The 18,940-nt window shown below is 39.3% G+C and overlaps 2 protein-coding genes across 11 annotated transcripts in view; one reads left to right on the top strand and one right to left on the bottom strand.

Annotated features, from left to right (window-relative positions):
* The window catches only part of LOC120455442 (mannosyl-oligosaccharide alpha-1,2-mannosidase IA), a 50,562-nt gene extending 31,792 nt beyond the window's left edge, over positions 1-18,770 (top strand). For 5 of the 6 annotated variants that reach the window (XM_039641644.1, XM_039641642.1, XM_039641643.1 and 2 more), the window contains 5 exons: positions 15,461-16,073; positions 16,131-16,355; positions 16,416-16,554; positions 16,629-16,890; positions 16,954-18,770. In XM_039641644.1, the coding sequence (XP_039497578.1) occupies positions 15,461-16,073; positions 16,131-16,355; positions 16,416-16,554; positions 16,629-16,890; positions 16,954-17,100 (1,386 nt within the window). In that variant the 3' untranslated portion in view covers positions 17,101-18,770. Of the gene's footprint in view, positions 1-7,265; positions 7,985-15,460; positions 16,074-16,130; positions 16,356-16,415; positions 16,555-16,628; positions 16,891-16,953 lie in introns of those variants that run through there. The other variant, XM_039641645.2, reaches the window with a different exon arrangement.
* The window catches only part of LOC120455443, a 67,741-nt gene that overhangs the window by 34,616 nt on the left and 14,185 nt on the right, over positions 1-18,940 (bottom strand). For all 5 annotated transcript variants that reach the window (XM_044006539.1, XM_044006541.1, XM_044006540.1 and 2 more), the window contains one exon: positions 3,389-3,634. The gene's annotated coding sequence lies outside the window, so the exon portion shown is untranslated. The remainder of the gene's footprint in view (positions 1-3,388; positions 3,635-18,940) is intronic.

Genomic DNA, 18,940 nt, shown 5'->3' with positions numbered 1-18,940 from the left:
TCCTTGTCTTGGAGCACCATTTTAGTTGAATGCCATTCAATGGCATTCATCGAAATGGCAATTTTTGTTCACACATAAGTAAGTTAGTAAATATAGCTGTATACACTGAAATTCATTAGCATTGACAGAAAGCTGAGAACGCCTTTGCTCTTTGCCATATCTATTTATTTTTGTCCAGGTGACCTTTTGCCGTTTATATCAATAAAGGTCAATTTTTTGCCAGCCTCTTTCACCTAAATATGCAATACAAATTTATAAAATGCCGTGTGTTGACCAATAAATATTCCAAAATTGCACAAAAGGAGTACCGGACGTGTAAAGTGTCGACATGCCTTGAAGATAAACACACAGAAGAGTGTTGGCAATTATTTTATTTATTGAAAGGAATACCAGGGAGCTAATTTAGCTGCAATGCAGTGAGTCAGGACCACGCCCACTTGGGGAGTCCTCTGCGGGTTATTGTCATTGTCCACTTTCGTTATTACTCGTAAATGGATTAATGCGCCTGGGCCACGACCACTGGAGTGCCCCCTGCTGCTGCTGCCGTCTCTTTCTTTATCATTCATGCCGTCTTTTTCTGTGCATTAAGTCTAAATCCGTGGAGGGTGTTCCATTAAAGTTGCAGCAGATAGCTTAAAGGACCTTAGTCCTTGTGCCCTTTGTTCATCATGATTATTTTATGAATTAATACGTTTTTTCGTTTTGCAATCAACCGAATTCTTTTGACACATTCATCAAAATTGGTGCGTACTTTATAATTATTAAAATTATTATTTGTGACCCATTTTGTAGGTATGTTGAATGTTTTCTCAATTTTCCATCATATTTCACCGCATTTATTGGAAATTAATAACAATTTTACAGGAACATGGCGCTTTTGTTTTATTTTAAATTACCTTTTTATTTAAACTTCAATTTATTATTATAGATAACAATAAGCGTCTTTGTTTTCCCTGTACTTTCACACTTTACTTTCTCCTGTAAACAAATTCCCCATGGCAGCTTTTGTTGTTCTTCTCTTTGTTTTTGTCACTCTTGAGCTTGTTTCTTTTGGTTTTTTTATCTCTGTTATTATTGTCAACGTTACCTTCCTTAGATACATCTGTCTTGCCCATCCTTTCCTGTATTCCTTATTTTCTTGTTGGTTTTTTTGATTAGAAGGCTGGGTCTTGAAAAAGGCGGGGAATGCGGTGAAAGTGTGAAGGCAAAAAAAGTGTTGAATGATACGTTTTTTTTTTGTGTTTTATGTAGAAGGCGTCAAACGCTCGCAACGAAAAACAATGCAAATCTCAATCCTCCGCTCGTCGGCCCTTTGCTTTTGTACGTGATTTCTTTGGGCAAACAAAAGGATGCGAAGCGACCAGAAAACAGCAAAAATAATAAAGAAGAGTTAATTAGAAAAATGCCTTGGTCTCGGTTATGTGCTGTGGTTATAGTTACAAAAGAGAAAAAGGCAGCACAAATAAAGTCAGCAGGGGGTGAATAGTTTCACAAGTACTTAGTTTTGACCAAGCAATCAGGTTTATAATAAATGAACGTAATGTATTATATTTGGTATATTTCTTGTCTATATTTTTGTGCTCTTCAATGCTTTTGCAGCAGCCGCAGTTATGTTGTTTTACTTTGCTTGCCTTCGCACTGTGTAATTTCCATTTCCATTGTTGTTTTCCCAACGATGAGTGCTAAAATGCTGCCGCGCACTTTCCCTCACTTACTTACCCAGTTAGTAACTTACTTAGTGGGGCTTATGGCCCAATAAGTTATTGTTATGAAAATGCCAGGACAAAGAACGAACAGAGAGGAGAATGCAGGCGAATTAATTTATGTTGGCAGTAGGCGAAACGAACAATTCGAAAAGGGGGGCGTGGCAAGGACATTAACCAAGTTGACAGGGAATTAGTGGAGCACATTTTTCAGCCATGCAAGAAGATGACAGCTGTGAAAGGTGAGAGGCCCTCACTCTGCTCAACTGAAAAATTGTTCGACTACATGGTTATAAGGGAAAATACATATGTATTTAGAAATAATTAATATTTAGGAATAATAGTCCAAATGTTGAAAGAAGTGCCTCTTTGAACTCGTATTAGGTTTCCGATCGATTGGCATTATTATTTGACCATTTGTTGTAACTTTTGATGTGACCCAAAAGTTAAGTTCCCTAAATCTGTTAAAAAAATATAAGGATCGTTGCATTGGTAATAAGCTGATCGAATTTGTTCTTCTTTCATCTTCATTATCGTTTGTAGCCAAGTTATGATTTAAAATAGCCCACCTAATTCTTTCAAGTCGTTGTTTCGAGTTTCAGTCATAAAATACTTAGTTTTTTGGCCACAAGTTTAAAAATAATTGTCTGAATATGGAAGCCATAACTCGTTGAACTCGTATTGAAATTCCCAATCAAACTGTATTCAAAAGTTGAAACTTAAATTTCTTACCAGTTTTAGCAATGATAATAAGCTGTTTAAAACAGTTATTCTGTAGGCTGTATTGGGCAATACAGTCGCGTTGTGATGAAAATATTAAATGTGAATATAAATGTTGACTCTCTGGCTTTATGAAGTTGCAGAGCTTCTGTCACATACTTTTCAACAAATCTAGTCTACTTTTTAAACCTCCAAGCAACGGGTATAATGGAAAACACTTCAGAGCCACCCAAGGAAAAGAAATTAACGCAGGATCCGGAATGGAATGAAATAAAAGCCAGGAAATTTTTAACCCAGTTACTTTTCCTAATTAGTCGCCGCTTTGCCAATTTCTTTACAAATTTCTGCAATTTAGCTGCCCTAAAAGAGCTTTCCGCTCTTTTCTTAATCTTTTGCATACAGGGCGTATACTTAACACGTTTTTATGACTCACATTTTCCGGCAGAGTTTTTACCGCCAACTTTGCTGAAAGTATGAAATTTACAACACATTTTGTTGAAAAACTTTGCTAGGCGTCTATAAATTTGCAAAATTATTATGTTATTTATACACTTGCCTCGCGGGTTTTTATGTCCCTGACTTTTGTGTAGGGTTTCGGTTTTCAGTTATAAATTAAGCCTAATTTAAATGCATGTGAAACCGACATACACATGCTTCCTTTTTTCATCAATTCGCAATTAGCATCAGAAATTATTATACATTTTTGCGCGGCCATTAATCACTAGCCATTAATTGTCATAAAATTGCCCCATTAAACTTTTATTGCAATCATATTTTTTTTCAAATTAAAATTGGATTCGCTTACGCACACTTTGTAATTTATTGCTAATTATTGATTGGTATGCGAGTATTTATTAGTTGCTCATTATAATATTGAATTTCTAGAATGCTAAGTAATTTTAAAATCACCTATGTATTTTTGTGTGAGCTATTCATAAATAAAATAATTTCATCTTTGAACTTACCATTTTCCCGTTCCTTGTTTTAGCTTTTCCAAAAGCTTTTCGGAATTTTCTCCAATGCCAAATTGTTGCGCATTGCAATGCGTGTGCGTATGTGTGTGTGCGTGTGTGTGTGGGGTGTTTCGTTTCATTCCATTTCGTTCCGTTCCGCCTGTTGCCGTCCCGTTTCCCGCGCTCACTCAGCATCTCTTCGCTTTCGGATGTGTACTTCGTCGATTTTGTCGTTCGATTTCGTCGCTCTGCTTTTCGCTTTAACGCCGTCAGTGTTGTCATTTCAAAAAGTATTAAAATATATATATATTTATTAATTTAAAAAATATTTAAAAAAATATATATATATTTATTAATTTAAAAAATATATAAAAAAATATATATATTTATTGATTTAAGAAATATTTTTAAAATATATATATTTATTAATTTAAAAAATATTTTTAAAAAAATATATATTTATTAATTTAAAAAATATAAAAAAAAAAATATTTATCATTTTAAAAAATGTCTACAAATTTATTTTGTTATAACAAATAATGGTAGAATATGAATAAAGCAGATAAGAACACTTCAAATGAACCTAGCTAGAAACTGTACTTTATAGCTTTAATAAAAAAGCTAAACTTGTATGTACACACGGCATATATAATCTCTATTTAGAGATTTAAACAAAAAAGCTACAAACTAAGTAAATCTTTAAGATGCTGTATTTCCCAGTTTCCGAGACTATCTGCCATTCTGCACAATTTTTCAGGAGTTCTGTTTGGTTTTTGACCAAAAGGGAAAGGAAAAGGCTAAATGGCTAAATGGCTAATTGGCTAAATGGCCAGGCCCGTCGAAAGCGTTTCGCTCGTGTTTGGCTGGCTGTTTTGCGGCTCGGCTCTTGGCTTTCGGCTTCTGTGTTCTTTTCTTTTTTTTTTTGTTTTCTGGCCTGACTCTGGCCCATTGGTGTTGCCTCAGTCACCGCATTCGGTTCGTTCTGTTTTCGCCTTCTGCCGCCAACTCGTGCACGCGCGAAAAATTCCGAAAAAAACACACACACACACAGAAAAATAGAAGAAATGAATTTGAAGACATGCACACTTACGCTTCGAGACATCGTACAATATCAATATAAATACAAATAAAAACAAACAGAAACTATTGGCCATAACACGGAGAGGAGCAACAAATTGATATCGTTATAAATAAATGGTGTCACGAAAATGCCAACCCTGAAATTTAGTGGACTCTCAAACGAACCAATTGATGTTTCAATTAAGTTTTGGTTATAGCCGAATAACCGAATAGCCGAAAATAAATAGAAATTTTCACAAGCGCAAGCAACAGTTCCAAACTTCCAAAGTGGGTGAAATGAAAGTGGGTGCTGCGATGATGATGTTAATGTTCAGCCTGGGGGTGTTTGCTGGGCAAGGAGACTGAAGTAATCCAGGGATACTGCTGCACAAAGGTGTCAGAAGGTTATTAAATACCTCAAAAGTGCTAAATATCTGAAGTGAGATAAGGAGCTGTGTGATGTGTGCGAAATGGAGATGGTTTCAGGGTCTAAAAAAACACAACGCTAAATGAAGTTGTGCGAATTGTAGAGTCTGTTAGAAGTTTGGTGGGCGCATACAAATATGTGACTCATAAAAAACTGATAAAAATCCGTGTAATTGTATTCGTGTGTTTGTACACTGCACAATATTTATTGATGGTATCAAATACAGAATTAGTCACTTACGACTTGTGCTGTTATTAAAAAACAAATACAACTGGAAAAATACAAATAGAGTTGGTATTGGTTAAACATTGCTAGCCAGCCAGAATGCAACTAAAGCAAATTAAAAGTAATTATTAGAAAACAAATGTTCACAAAATTCCAACAAATATCTAGGCCAATTTGCTAGATTTTTAAATAGAAGAGCATAATTTCATAAGACTTTTGTTTTTTCAAATATTGTGATAGTGTGGCCCACGGAGAATTAGATTGATTGAGAAAGCCAAATGGAGGACAGCCTCTTGTCACAACTTTCCAGCAATCTGCAATGAAAACGTTGAGTCCCCCGCCTCCCCGCTCTTCTGTCGCTGCCTTTTCCCATCTGGCAGGTGCAATGCGTGGAAAGTGGTGGGTGGGTTGAAATACAAGTGGGTGGCAGTGGGCGGGGTGGGTGGTTAGAGGTTTTAGAGAGGCCCGAGGCTTCGGCTTCGTTCTTCGCTCGCCCAAGTGCCGCCGTTGCGCTTGACACGTTTTTTTCTCATGTTTTTCTTGTGCAGCCTCAGGTTTTCCACACCACCCAACTATCCAACCACCCAAAACACCAGCACCCCGCCCCCTTTTCTCGCAGGTAAAAGCACTCCATGTGTGTGCGTGTTGGTGTGTCACTTTGTTGTGTTTATGTTTTATTTTCATTTCGTGTTTCTTTTAATTGCCAACTGCCTAGTGAGCATGTCCTTGAGCCGACTCCGCTCCGCCCCGCCCACCTTTTCACTCTATATTTAAACGCATCTTTTAATGATTTTGCCCCCTAACTAGCTGCAGTTGCCAAAAGCAAAATAAACACTCGAAATTGAAAAGAGTCTACGAGTATATGAGTATATGCCCTGTATGCGGGAGATTCTGTGAGAGCATCAGCCAGAGATTCTCCCATCGTTAATGAACTATTTTCATTATGCCAAGAGCCGCATTATTCCCATGATTTATGAGCAGTCAAACAGTAGAAGCTACAAGTATGTGGAAAAGTTCTAAGAAAATATTAAATATATGCTAATACAACTAGAAAAACGTACAATTCCCATATTCATGGATGATAGCAATTCTTATCACTGTTTCTCTTTCTTTTGTCCAATTTGCTGTACAAACTATATAGTATATAATAGCACATACATTGGCATTTGTTGAATGGGGTGCGCTGAATTGATGTGAATTCAATTAAATCGTCGCCGTCTGAGTTGCCAAAGGAGGAGGGTGGAGGGGAGCGGGTATATATAGATATAGAATGGCAACAAAATCGAATGAATGAAAACAACAGAATACGCTGGTATCGGATTGATCTGATATGATCTAGATTGCTTTTATAATTTTGCTCGCCAGCGGCTTTTAATTGGGTTTTTTCCATCTTAATTTGTGTAATGGCCTGTCATATTGTAGGTTGGGACTGCAGTGCGTATGCGTAATTTGAAGAACACTGGGCATACATGGCGTATACGTAACTTGGGAAATCATTGTAGCATTTATGTATTGTGAAACTCCTTTTAGCTGCACTGCTCTTCTATTTGACCTTCTATTTGCTCCATATTCCGCCCAAATTTTCCACCACCATCCATGTCCTTTCGCCCATTTTCTTCATTGATTATTTGAATTTGAAGTGCAGTCGTGCGGCTCAAACAAAACTTGGCAAATTCATAATATGCATGGCGAATGGAAAGGCAACCAATGAGGGGGGAAAAAGTTGTAGGAAAAACGAGTTGCAGAGGAAAAGGGCAGAACACTTAGACATTACAAGGGTCCAGTTCTCACCTAAAAAAGTTTCATCCTCCTGCTCCATTTGCAGAAACATTTTTTATTTGTTGTGCTTTTTGTTCGAACAAATTCTTATACTTTGTGTGTTTGTTTGTGTCAGGATGTCCTCTTGGTTTTTGCGCGTTGCTTCTGCAAACAAAAAATAACGCAAAGGAATGCAATAAAACCTCGTCAACTTTTATATTGCTCTGCTGGCTGAGTACTTAGAACAGGAAGGGCGATTGCTTCAAGTGATGTACATAAATACGAGGGGGAATTAAAGGTATCCTTAGCAAAACAGAAAAGGTTCGCAAAGGAGCGATTTAAGCTTAGCATTGGCATTTGAATGGAGTGAAACTAGAAAAGGAGCAACTAGAAGATGTAAAGATTTATCAAATGATTACTTTGTAGTCAAGCCCATTAAACAATGTCTTGAGATTGGAACTGTTGGCTGTGTGTTTACAAGAAACATGATGCAATAATTTCAAATCAAAACTAAAGTGTAAAAAAAAGAAGAAGTGAAAATGTGCCCGAAAACGTCGAAAACCACGCCGCTCCTGCTGATTGGCGGCATTTGCTTTGTGATCGTGCTGGTGGGGATCACCGGCATAACGCTGATCAACAACATCAATTTGTCGAACATCATTCGATTGAACGAGAAGGTGGCCAGCGATAGTGTTAGCAACAATGAGAATCAGATCAAGGAGCTCAACTATGTGAACAATCATCCGCGGAATGTCTATCTCAAGTTGAATGCCAGCAGGGATGACGCGGCGGATGAGCAAATGCAGAAGGAGCAGGAGCAGGAGCAGCTAACCAACCAGGAGCTGCCCAAGATGTCTGCTGTCATTGGTGGCACTAAGCCGAAAGTCGGGGATACTCAATGGAGAGCGTCTTCGGAAGTCATTTCCACGTCCATGTCCCCATCTCCTTCTTCAACTTCCGCCGGCGAATTAACCCCAACTCCTTCCGCTGGTGATGCACCCTCGTCCTCGTCTTCGTCCTCGTCCTCGTCTTCGTCTAGGTCCCCAGCCGTGACCGCTCCACCTTTGCCCTTCGGCGGGGTCAAGTACAACCAATCCAGCGGTTTGATTGATTACGAAAAACGTAACCAGGTCGTCAAGGTGAGTCAAGGGTTAAAGCCCACCTCCACCTGTCGGGTTAAACGGTGTGAAGCCCAAATTGGAGTATCCATTTCAATGGGCTGCCCCTTTTGGGTTAAATATTTCATTAAATTCGCCAGTAAATAATTCCCAAATACATATAACTTGTATTAAATATGTATGGTACTTACATCTGCATTCGTTTTGCGCATTTTTCACTTCGTTCCTTTAGCAAGATACTCAAATACAAATGGGCTAAAATAAATTTGTGGCCTAAAATAGCAATATAATGTTCGACTAACAGACAGATATGCTCAAATACAAGCACAAATAGACAGCGGCGTTATTGAGAGGCACTGGGGCGTTGTTGAACAATCACATTACATAGGAAAACAACTAGAGGGGAGCAGTTCAGTTCCTCGAAAAAATCCACGTAAATCGCACATTCGAAACGAAAAACCCATTTTAAAGCCACCCAAGCCGCCCAACTTATCCGCCAGTGAATGTGATCTAAATCTTGGCGTTTATTACGCTCACTTGGCTCCTTCTCTTGTACAATTGCCATTACGTGGTTGGCCAATGCTAAAGCTAAAGCCAAAGCCAAACCCCAAACCCCCTCTTTTTTTGGCGCAGTGGAGCAGGAGCAGGGGCGTCGCAAGGGAAGGGGGGGGGGGGAGGGGTCCTGTGCCAATTGCTTTACGCCTTAACGACTCAAAAGTCCGTGTCAACTGGAAAGTAGATACGTAGATAGAACGTGGAAAACGGTCGACCTTGACAAAGGCGATGCGCCTAAACAAAATGCAGTTGCAAATGCACTGAAAATAAATGCGGACAAGCCATTTGAATAAGCTCTAATTCATACATTTGGCATAGAATTAAATGCCGAAATGCACTCGAAAAGTGTCAATCAAAGTGAATGGGATTTAGTTGTGTGGGATAACAAAAAACCGGAGGACAGCTCTTATTAATTTGAATGAGAACTTGAACCCGGATTGCATTTTATTGACTTAAATTTCCATTTACGAACTGCAGATGGATATATGTACATACTACCTCAATCGCTGGGACAATGATTTCCATTTCCATTTGCGAGAAAAGGTGTGTCGGGTATTGCAAAATTGTGTGCAAATATTGCAGATGAATGTGTGATTACGATTTCTCGGAAAAGCTGCTTGTGATGCGAGGGGTGAAATACAAATGAAGACAGTTTATATATGAAAAGAGTAGCTTAAGAATTGCAATTTTCCCTGCCTGCTACAAAAAGGAAAGGAAAATGGGCATCGAAGCGGAAAATCTGAGGAATAACAATCTGTTGCAATTTAACTTTCTTGTTCCTTGTGTTGGCTTATTTCATCACCCGGTTCGCACTCGCCCCTCATGTTTTATTCATGGTTCCTTTTCCGATTATTTCCCATTGCAGGTGAGTTAACTTGCAATTGATGATACTCCATTGTGATGTGTGCAAACTGGGCAAACTGAAAGATATGTATAACTAACACATTACTGAAAGGTTTCTTCTGACTATAATCACCACTAAACTGGATGCCCTTTAAATATATGTATAAGCAAATAGCGTTATCTTTCAAACCTTATTAACATTTCAAGTTTAGAATTTGCTCTTGAAAAGTCTTAGCCTTGTCGTGGAATTGCCATTGTTGGCCACTTTCCTGCCATTTGTTTTCGTTCTTGAGCCTTATTGTTTTGCCTTCTCGGAGCTGCTGCCTTGTTTTGCTTTCGTGTTCTACACATGTCGGCAGCTAATAATCGAATTGTGTTTAGCCATTTGTCCGCCCCCCACTTGCTAATCTCCGCCCCCTCAGAAAACCCATAGCCACCCAAAATTTTCCACCCACTTTGTCTATGCAAATTACAACGGGAATTGGAATGAAAAATTGCGTTGCTGAGGATGGTGGGTGGTGGAAATCGAACGAACTAAGCATTGAAAAGCCAAGCGCAGACAACTGAGCCACTTGTCCAAGGTGAAAGTAAGTGGGGGAGAAAAGCGGGAAAAAGCGGGAAAAATGGGTGGAAAAACGGAGGAAAGTGAATGAGAAAAGAGAGGCCTTTTGGGGGGACAACATTGCGTAGCATTGACCAATTCAGCTGGCCGCCAAAAATCGCAAAAAACGGAACAGTGGGTAAAATGCTCACTTTATGACTAAACTATTTATAAACTAACTTTAAAGACAAATTTCTGATGAGATATACAGATGAGTACAAAGGCAAAGGATCTTAAAAAAAAAAAAAAAAAGATTTTGATGGATATTTAATTTTTGCAACATTTTCCTGTCATTTTCACTGTGCGGTCATCAGCTGGATGAAAAGAGCAAATGACAAAAACAAACACTACTGCAACGCTGACACTCACCCAGTTTTGTTGTTTGTGTTGCTATTCGTCCTCGAATCGGATCAGTATGTATGTGTATGTGTGCGTGGGCATTGGCATTGGTGTGGGTATGGGTATTTGTTGATTGTACTTGTGCTCGTGTGTGTGTGTGTGTGTGTGCGTGAGTGTATTTGACCGATGGCCATGTTTTTGAGCATTTTGACCGCTTCGTTTTGACCAGTATCATTGTCAATAGCACAGGGTCAGCAAGCGGGTTAAAGCAGCTAGTTAAGCAGAGAGAAAAAAGAGAAAAAAGGATATAAAAGGATTCATATTCTTTGGCGGGATTTTAACAGATGGGGATTCGTAAATCGCAGTTCTTCTCTGAAGAACTTTCTTTGCCACCAGTAAACTGGTTTATGAAAATATATGCTTTTGGGGAAAACCCTTATAAAATGTCTTCCTTTTTTTTTTTACATTTTTGTCTTGCATTTTGTCGTTGGGAAAACTTTAGTTCATATTTTAAGCCACGCCCCCGCGTTCACAGCAGCCGCCGGCATCAAATGCAAATAGTTAGATTGTTTTCCCAAAAATACCGTGTAGCAATTAAAGGCGAAAGGGTATGCTTCTATGTATATAGAAATTGGATATCCACAAGCTCGAGACAATAAAAATAAAATATATAAACTAAAACAGGCTTAAAAATACATTTCAAATATATGATTTGATTAATAATAAATATTATTTATTTCATTCCTTACACCTATATTCCGATTTCAAGAGCCAAGGCATTTGGGTATCGAGTTACTTGAAAAACTCCTGCGATTTGGCGAAATGTATTCTGAAAGATTCGGAGACACAGGCGAAGTGAAAGGAAAGCTAGATTTGAAAGAAAATGCTCTCGCCGCGTCTTTTGCATTATTTTATGGCCTCAAGCAAACGATTTTTCTTTGCCAGAGTTTCTGGTTAAACTTTTCCGCTGCCAAGGAAGTTGGGAATGCTTTTTCCCTCTTTTTTTATTTTTCTGTTTTTATATTTTTTTTGTTTAAGTGTGAGTGTGCATATTTTTGCGAACAATTTTCAACTTCTACTCCTTTATGGCATTATTCGGTATTTTTTGTTGCTTGCACTTTATCTTCCGTTTTGTTCCCCTTTTGTTTGGCCAAAAACTTTGCGCTCGGAAAAGTTGCATTGAAAATATTTTGGATTATTCAATTATGGCGAGCCAAAGAAGATGCACCCCGCATTTTGTGTATTCCATCCGCATCCCTCTGTTGCTATCTCCCTCTATCTCCCTCTCTCCCTCTCTCGCTCTGTGTAATTTTTGCAGTTTCAACTTTTCATTTTTTGGCTGTAAAGATTGCGCTCGTAAATCGCCCAGTTCTCCAGGGACTGTCATTAAACTTAGATGGAAAAGGACGAAGACGAGCGGGGGGGGGGCGGCAAATCGGAACATGGCAAGTAAAGCGGGTGGGGCGCAGGACGAAGGATATATCTTGTTCTGCGCGGGGCTTTTAAAATGAGAACACGACTCTGAAATGAAATGCCATCAAGTGAATGACGAAAGTCACGTGCCAGCGGCTGACGGAAAACAATTCCAGCGAGTGCCAACATTCAGCTGTGGCATGCCTCAAACTCAAACTCAAACTCAAACGCAAACTCAAACGCAAACTAGATGTGTGCGACAGGCTACACTGCGCGAAAAACGGGGGGCACGACAATCAGGATACACAGGGACAAATAATCCATAGTTTTCGCTCATTAGTCAGAATATTAAATATTAAATGCTAAATATTAAAAGTTAACTAGAAGTCACAGAAACCGCTCTCTGCTTTTGATATCACCACAAAATGTCTTCAAACGGAAACTAATTAAAGTAAATACCTAAGTATACACTTAGAATTTTAATTATACAGACTGTGCACAACAGAGAGTTAGATACTAGAAATTGGAAAAAAATTAAGAAACTCTAATGGCAAATTTTTAAGTTTTGCTTTTGAGCCATAAAGACGTATTTTTTTTCTGGTGCAGGAGTTTTGCACCTGTCCTCCTGCGATGTGGACATATTGTGACATCTGACGAGTGTCTTCTCCCCCGATCCCTGCTGGTTGCTAGGACATTCCATGGCGGAAACGATGCTCCAACATACCAATATACAAAAACACATACGTTCTAGCACAGACAGTATTTCCTTTTAGGTGAAAAGCTTGAAGAACCATTTACAATTATAATAAATAAATGTTATTTTTCGTAGATAAATATAACTCAAAAGTGTTTTGATGAATTGATTCGCTGTGTTAAACGCTGATTATCGATGATTTTTGTAGGTATGATTTTCCAGTGTATGTAAACTAGCCTTCCACTCGAGTGCTCACTGTAGTGGCACTGCGATGTCGCACTCACGCACATCCATTTGAGTCTGACATTCCTGCGCCTGTGGCACGTTTTGTGCGACGTTTGCACATTGCCAGGATATAATTTGATGCTTAATGAAGACACCCAACACACACAAACACTCACACAACGACAATACCTCCAGATGGATGGGCGAGTGTGTGTGTGTGTGTATGTACCAAAATTATTCAATCAATCAGTCAAATCCATCAAGCAATTTCCGTGAATTAGTCGACTTGATGACTGGGATACTTTGCTCTTTTGCCAGAGCTTAGCTACCACTTCAATTGAAAATTAAATATAGTTATAGTATTAGAGGAAACTATTGGAGATATATTATATTTATAATAACTTCATGATTGTGAAAATGTATTATTATTTTAAATGAAAACCTATCAAATTGATGGGTGTCTGTTAAAAAGGATAGTTATATACAATCCCTACATTTACCACCTCCTTCTCATTGAATACCTTCAACGTTTTACTACGCACTTGACATTCCTGCTCGTCATCCATCAATCTGAGCTGCGGCTCATTAAATCGCGCAAAATCTGAGAAGAGTGGAGCCGTTGGCAAAAGCGCAAAAGTTGCTTCAATTCCAATGCCCGCTGACCCCTGAACTTCGTCCTTCGTCCTTGGTCCTTGGTCCTGTTGGGCATCCTTTATCCTTGCCCCTTTGCGCACACTTTCGGCTGCAGCTGTTGTAATCCGTTTAAAGTGTTCTTGCGGGCTGTAAACATTTCGACTTTTAATTCACTGACTGCGGTTCGTCATTCCGCTGCCTCTATTCCTCTCTTTCTATCTGCCATATACCTGTCTCTTGCTGACCACCAACTTTGGGGTACGTACTACACGTTAAGAGCGTAATTCGCAAATAAAACATTGCTAATTGGCCACAACTACCTACATAAATGTAGTCACATTCAATTAAAGAAGAAGCATTTATAATAAAAAACACTGAAATGCAAATTAATATAAATATATTTACTTGTTTACAATTTAAACATGTAAACGAACATAAAAATTAATTTAGTAAATAAACAAACAGAAAATAAATATATTTATTTGTGTAGAATTTAAACATGGAAACGAACATGAAAATTAATTTAGTAAATAAACAAACAGAAAATAAATATATTTATTTGTGTAGAATTTAAACATGAAAACGAACATAAAAATTAATTTAGAAATTAAACTGCCATTTAGTTTGACTGGTAACGAAGCGCTGTATGTGCCGCAGTGCACCTAGTGACGAAGCGCGCCACAGGCATGCGACAATTTAGCCATGTTAAATTAATTAGGTATCATTTTCCACCATTAAATAATGCAAATTTGGTGCCATTACATGCGTAACCCCAACTCAGACCTGACCTTCAACTGTGTGGTGACCTTAACTCCTTAATGATGGGGGGCGATTTGCGATTCGAGATTTAAGTGTTGCGTGATTTCAGCTGTGGGGGGGGGGGGGGGGGGGAGGGGTTAAGTGGGCTCCTTTTTGGATGGGCTTGTGCAGCAGGTTGTGTCAACGCGTTGGACTATAATTAATTACCGGGAAAATTGTTAATATTTGTTCAGCCCTCGCTGGCCGTTTTCATTTCCCCGCATTTTCACCCGCAGCGAAAGCAAACATGGAAAGGAGGAGAATGTATGGCAAAGTCGCTGGTCCTTGGTCCTTGGTCCTTGCTGAGTGCTTTGTCCTGCGGTCGTAATTTAATTTTTGCAAAAAGTGCCCAAATGAAAGCCACACCAAGGGCGGAGAGAGGGGGAAGGGGGAAGGGGGGAGGGGTGAGAGAAAGCGGCTCTCCAAAGTATGCAATGCCGAATTATGCTGTGTGTGTATGTGTGGCTATGTGTGTGTAAGCGGAAGTACATGGCAAAATGCAAAATAGCGGTGGCCGCACCAATGCAAACACACACACACACACACGCACCCACACAGGTGCATAGCCAAATACTTGCACTAAGCCAAATGGAAACTCTCCAAAAAAAAAAAGGAAAAAAAAATAAGAGTGAAACAGAAGGCTAATTGAAACTCCAGAACTCGAATAAATAAGTTACCTGCAGTTCAAAACGTTTGTAAATGATTTAAAATTAATGTATTAATTATTAAAACTCACTTTTCACCATGAAATAGCTTAAACTAGTATTCAATTCGTAGCCAACTCAGTTACTTTTCAAACGATTTTCTCCTTTACATTTATAAATATATTGCAATACCTGAGAAACACGGCGTTCTGGCAATGAAAAAGATTCTCCGCTGTCCATTTCATTACCATTTCTGCGGCCAGCTACGTGACTTCTCACGCCTGTGTGTGTGCTGTGTGTGTGTGTGGGTGTGTGGCATTGGGCGATATTCAATTGCAAAAAAAAAAGAAAAAAAGGAATAAGGGTAAATCAACTCAAACACACGGTCGCACTGACGTATGCAAACATTTCAAGCCGAGTTGAAAGCGAGAAACTAAATATGAAACGAATTTCAACGAAGGCCAAATATTAAGCAGAGTGTAAATATAGAAATAACATGCGCAAATCTGCATATTGTATCCATGCAAAATAATTGCGATTTGCTGAATGTACTTCGACGTGGAATTGTTGCATACGCAAACGATTTTCAATTGCGATGCTATTGGTTTTGGGCTGCTTAAAGAGTTAAATTTAATTTAAATTGATATATGTATATCTAGGAACTGTAATGAATATTCACAGTATATTTCAATTAAAATTGCACACTAATTGCATTCAATATCTAACGAATTGCCATTCTTTTGCCACTTCAGATGATGGAACATGCGTGGCACAATTACAAACTGTATGCGTGGGGCAAGAACGAACTGCGTCCACTTTCGCAGCGACCGCATTCGGCCAGTATCTTTGGATCCTACGATCTGGGCGCCACAATCGTCGACGGCCTGGATACCCTGTACATAATGGGACTGGAGAAGGAATATCGCGAGGGTCGCGATTGGATCGAACGCAAATTCTCACTGGACAATATCAGCGCCGAGTTGAGCGTGTTCGAGACGAACATTCGATTTGTGGGCGGCATGCTGACGCTGTACGCCTTCACCGGTGATCCACTGTACAAGGAGAAGGCCCAGCACGTTGCCGACAAGCTGCTGCCCGCCTTCCAAACGCCCACGGGAATTCCCTATGCGCTGGTCAACACCAAGACCGGTGTGGCCAAGAACTACGGCTGGGCATCCGGCGGCAGTTCCATCCTATCCGAATTTGGCACACTGCATCTGGAATTCGCCTACCTGAGCGACATTACCGGTAATCCACTGTACCGGGAGCGAGTGCAGACCATCCGCCAGGTGCTCAAGGAGATCGAGAAACCGAAGGGCCTGTACCCCAACTTCCTCAATCCGAAGACGGGCAAATGGGGGCAACGTAAGTCTTGCAAGATTTGTTTACCAAATTCAACTAACTTTTTGTACTCTTTCGCAGTACACATGTCGTTGGGCGCACTGGGCGACAGCTACTACGAGTACTTGCTGAAGGCCTGGCTGCAATCCGGCCAAACGGATGAGGAGGCACGCGAGATGTACGACGAGGCGATGCTGGCCATTTTGGATAAGATGGTGCGCACCAGTCCCGGCGGACTGACGTACGTCTCCGATCTCAAGTTCGACAGGCTGGAGCACAAGATGGACCATTTGGCTTGCTTCTCGGGTAAGTGTTTGGATCTTATATATCCCTGTTAGTATATTAATAATCTTTCCTACTGATTAGGCGGCCTCTTTGCGTTGGGAGCGGCCACGCGTCAAAATGATTATACGGACAAGTACATGGAGGTGGGCAAGGGCATTACGAATACCTGTCACGAGAGCTACATCAGAGCACCCACCCAGCTGGGACCCGAGGCCTTTAGGTGCGTAATTCCACTGCCCATGAAAACCTACAGTGGTGTACTAACACATCTGATCCATGTCCAATACAATGTAGATTCAGCGAAGCTGTGGAGGCGCGAGCACTGAGATCGCAGGAGAAATACTACATTCTGCGGCCAGAGACATTCGAGAGCTACTTTGTGCTGTGGCGACTCACGCACGACCAGAAGTACCGCGACTGGGGCTGGGAGGCGGTCCTCGCCCTGGAGAAGCACTGCCGCACGGCGCACGGATACTGTGGCCTGCGCAACGTCTACCAGCAGGAGCCCCAAAAGGACGACGTTCAGCAGAGCTTTTTCCTCGCCGAAACACTGAAGGTGAATATCTTTCACTTTCTTACCATGTTTATATCGAATGTAATCAATTGGTTTCCTTTGCAGTACCTGTACTTGCTGTTCTCGGACGATTCGGTGCTGCCGCTGGACGAGTGGGTGTTCAACACGGAGGCCCATCCGCTGCCGATCAAGGGAGCGAATGCGTACTACAGACAGGCGCCCGTAGCGCTTCCGGTTTCGAACGCATCGTAAACGGGCGCCATGCTGCGCCGCTGGCTGTTCGGCCTGTCCCTAGCAATGCACCTTACTTAGCTCGCGATATTTAGATACCTACACATGTGTGTAACAGGTCGTAACCTTTTTTTTTTTTTTGTTTTGTCTAAGTTATTAGTTAGATTACGTGATGATGACAACTGCGTACGAAAGATATTGTATGTTTACAATCAATCCAGGCACATACACATACACACACACGAGAAACTGTCAATGTAACATATTTATAAAGCTTGCACATATATATTAGAACTTAAACGTAAACGGATATATCGTAGTTTAGTTCTTAACTGTTTGCACAAGTTTCTCCGAGTCTCTCTTCTTAATTTATCTTATGGAATTAATAGTAATACACAAATAGTTGACAGAGGTGGATAATGGGAAGACCTCAATTTCCATTTAAATGCGAATGACGTAGACGTAGGCAAAAACTCTTGATATTAATTATGATATGATATATAATATGATATACGTGTAAATGTAAATCTCAGGTGTTCTTATTATGGTTTTCCTTGCGCTCACACAAGGCACTTTTTCACTAACCAGCTACGTAACTATCTCTACAAGCATTCTATACGCAATTCTCGATCTGCGACTATATCTCTGTGTGGATTTATTGCCACTTGGCGGGCATTTCGATAGATCTACTCTGCTGATTTCCAATTCGACTCTTTGACCACTTTATTTTGTATATAATTTCAACAGACTTTCCTCGCAAAATAAAGGCAGAAGAAAATCGAGTTGATATTTAAACGAATATATTCTTACACAATATTGTTTACTTTGTAGCCTAAATATTTAAATATAAATCTAATATAGAGTCTAGCTTACTTTATGTGACAAAGCAAACGTAACGCGAATCACCTTAAATCAAGAACATCAAGCGAAAAGAAACGCAAACAATATATATAAAGTAAATAAATAAATATATATTTGTATTTAATTAAATCAAATAAAACGTAGGCAATTGTTAAAATAAATTAATTATACGATGGCAAGAGCCGAGCGAATGGTAATTTAATTTTTAACAACTGTAAAGGTTTTTTATAATAATAATAATACCAACAGTAATCATATTTATAATTCTACTTATAACTGTAATCCATAGTCTAAGCCACAAGGTTCGCATGATAAATGAAATATAGATGTTATTTAATTGTTTTTTTTTTTTGTAACATACGCAGCTTGTTCTGTGTAAAGTGATTTAACAAACGTAAACATAACTTAAAACATAAGCTAAGACCTTAATGTAAAACAAAAGAATTTTAAAGAAACCTTTTAACAAAATAAAAAATAATATCAACTCGAATTAAACCGATAAATGAAGAAATCTAAAAAACTAAAGCTAACAAACGTAAAAAGCAAATTGCTTAAAAAGAATAGGAAGAAACAAATGAATTCGATACTAATTAAGCATAAATTTAGTCTTTAGAGCAAACCTTTTTTTGTTTAGATCAAATTAGAATTGAGGCCAATAGCGAGATATATGCTATATCCGATTATAATGCCGAACACACAGATTCGAATGGCAGTTTGTAAATGCATCAGACACAATACATTCATCAACTGCAGTCCCTGAGCTGCTGGAGATGTCCAGTGTATTTTGCCTAAATCATAAGTTTAATAAAGATCTAATAATTAACTTATAACTGTGCGTTACTTATTTAGTACTTGCGGAACTTGAAAACTGTAAAAAAAGGGTTCACAAACATTCTTATGTTATTCAAGTGCCTTTTAACTAACTTTAACTTTATACGTTATGTTGTAAGTTGCCTGCTTAGTCAGCACTTCCTTTCTTTGTGTAAATATGTTTATCTCG

The sequence above is a fragment of the Drosophila santomea genome, chromosome X, assembly GCF_016746245.2.
Source record: "Drosophila santomea strain STO CAGO 1482 chromosome X, Prin_Dsan_1.1, whole genome shotgun sequence".
Classification (NCBI taxonomy): Eukaryota; Metazoa; Arthropoda; class Insecta; order Diptera; family Drosophilidae; genus Drosophila; species Drosophila santomea.
The sequence above is the reverse complement of the archived record's forward strand: the minus strand, read 5'-3'. Positions and strand labels throughout refer to the sequence as shown.